At 35.7% G+C, this 2434-nt stretch overlaps 1 protein-coding gene across 1 annotated transcript; it reads left to right on the forward strand.

Moving 5' to 3' along the window:
• The first annotated feature begins 1150 nt into the window (after nt 1-1150).
• On the forward strand, nt 1151-2083 carry LOC130040206 (olfactory receptor 14J1-like). The gene has a single exon (XM_056132217.1). It carries the CDS (start codon nt 1151-1153, stop codon nt 2081-2083), a length of 933 nt encoding a protein of 310 aa, XP_055988192.1.
• Nucleotides 2084-2434: the final 351 nt, after the last annotated feature.

Below are 2434 nucleotides of genomic sequence, written 5' to 3' on the forward strand. Positions count from 1 at the left end.
TTCTTGAGTGGGCAGCAGTAATGTCTCCATTGTGAGACTTGTTGTTACTGTTTTTGGCATATTTAATACGTGTTGGGGAGTTTGCCAGGCTCTGCTGTGTGGGATACTCTCAGTAGCTTGCCAGGCTCTCTGAGAGGGACTGAGAAATCGAACCCGGGATGGGCATATGCACGGCAAATGCTCTATCTGCTGTGCCCAGCCCATATATTACCTACACAGAACTAATTGCTTGTTATGGTCTTATTTTCTTCTGGCATTTTAGTGTTTGTTTTTTCTGATCAATTTGTGCATTTTGATGTCCTAGGTATAATATTCTTGGCTACTTATAATCATCATTTTCAGTCATCCTAAAACCTTATGTTAAGATTAAGATTTATCTGTATTTCTACTGTAATAATTTAAAATGAATTTGGCTTCCCTTTTGTTCTCTTTTCTATATGCTGTGCATAGCATTTAACTCAGGGCATCAGTCCTGGGTGAGTATGTCCAGTGCTCAAACACTGTGAAACATCCAGGGCTCTAAACAAATTTTCTTAAACATGAATTATTCACTAATTACCTGAAGGTGTTTTTATTTTATTTTATTTTAATTTAGAGTATTTTTTCTGTTAAATATTCTGATCTTTTTCAGAATATATGCAAAATTGACCATGTTATATAAGTTAGTTTAATTTCCTGATAGAATATTATTTGTTTAATGATCATATTTTGTACAAAAGTACTTAATATGTCTAACAAAAATTTAAAAATTTCATAGTTCTCTTGTTTTTATTAAATTAAAAAGGATTATAAATGACACAAAGTACATCTAAGCAATGATTAATTGTACAGATAATTATACTCCTGAAAATAGATTTCAAAATTTTTCTTTAACCATTTTCAACGAAGAAATATATAACATCAGATTAATGATAAGATTTGGGTTAATTGATGATTATAGTTAATACAAGGGTTAATTTACATCATCAGTACTGTTAGGCACTAAAACATAATAACATGCTTATATTTATGAAGAAAAATATTGATAGTTGGTTTTTAATGAACTGTTCTTTTACTTTTCAATTGTTTTATAACTCAGAGAATTTTTGGAATACTGTCCACATTCAGGATCTGTGATTTGCAACCAACATCCATAAGAAGTTAATGGACTATGGCTAATTTCACGACAAGTGGGTTTCTCCTCATAGGATTTTCTACCGAGCCCGAGCTAGAATTCTTCTATGCGTGTCTGTTCTTCGTTCTGTACTTGTTGGCTTTAACAGGCAACATGCTTATCATCACCACAACTTCCCTGGATGACAGTCTCCAGTCCCCCATGTATTTCTTCCTGAAGCATCTCTCCTTGTTGGATCTCTGTTACATTTCTGTGACTGTCCCTAGATTCATTACCAACTCTTTCTTTCACAGAGGAAATATTTCCTTCTGGGAATGCGTTCTTCAGTGCTTTTTCTTCACTCTCTGTGCGGGTGCTGAGATGGCCATGCTCACGTTGATGTCCTATGATCGCTACGTGGCCATCTGCCTGCCTCTGCGCTATGAAATCATCATGGACATCAGAACCTGTGTCCATGGGGTAGTCGGAGTCTGGGTCAGTGGGACCATCTGTGGAGCCATGCATACGGCAGCTACTTTCTCCATCCACTTCTGTGGCCCACGCATCATTCACCAGTTCTTCTGTGATGTTCCCCAGATCCTGAAACTCTCCTGTTCTAATGACTATATCTATGAGCTCGGTGTCTCTGGCTTCATGTCTTTAGCTGCATTTCTTTGTGTCATCTTCATAGGATTCTCCTACATGCACATATTCTCTTCTGTGCTGAGGATGCCATCTGCTGAGGGCAGAGCCAAGGCCTTTTCCACTTGTCTCCCCCACCTCGCTGTTGTCATATTATTTCTTTCTACAGGTGTCTTTGAGTACTTAAAATCTCATTCAGACTCTCCAACTGTGTCAGACATTCTGCTCACTATTATGTATACAGTAGTTCCGCCAACATTCAATCCAGTGATCTACAGCCTGAGAAATAAAGCTGTAAAATTAGCAGTAAGAAAGATTTTTTTGAGAAATAAAGCATACCTGGATTGATGACATGTCTTTATTCTTTGTTGGCAGAGAATTTCAAATTCTCTTGGTCAATAATGATGTAAACTACCAGGAAATTTCAGTAAATTAAAAATGGATTTTAGGGACCATTTGTGTGGGAAAGTTTTGTTCATATACCTTTGGAGTAATAAAATGTCAAAATACATAAAATAAACTTTTGTAAATGTAAGAGATTAAGATTCACTCATTGAAGTTTGAGGGTCAAATAAATGAAATTGTTAACTTAAAACCAGTCAAATTTTTGTCTTAAGATTTGTATGTCAATGTGATGTGAGCCTTGTTTATTTAAAGAAAAGTTCTTCTGTACTCTTAGATATTACATGATATTTATAA

Source organism: Sorex fumeus, unplaced genomic scaffold (assembly GCF_029834395.1).
Source record: "Sorex fumeus unplaced genomic scaffold, SorFum_2.1 ptg000094l, whole genome shotgun sequence".
In the NCBI taxonomy this organism is placed as follows: domain Eukaryota; kingdom Metazoa; phylum Chordata; class Mammalia; order Eulipotyphla; family Soricidae; genus Sorex; species Sorex fumeus.

Coding starts and splice junctions, on each gene's coding strand:
- LOC130040206 (XM_056132217.1), top strand. CDS start 1,151: ATGGCTAATTTCACGACAAGTGGGTTTCTCCTCATAGGATTTTCTACC.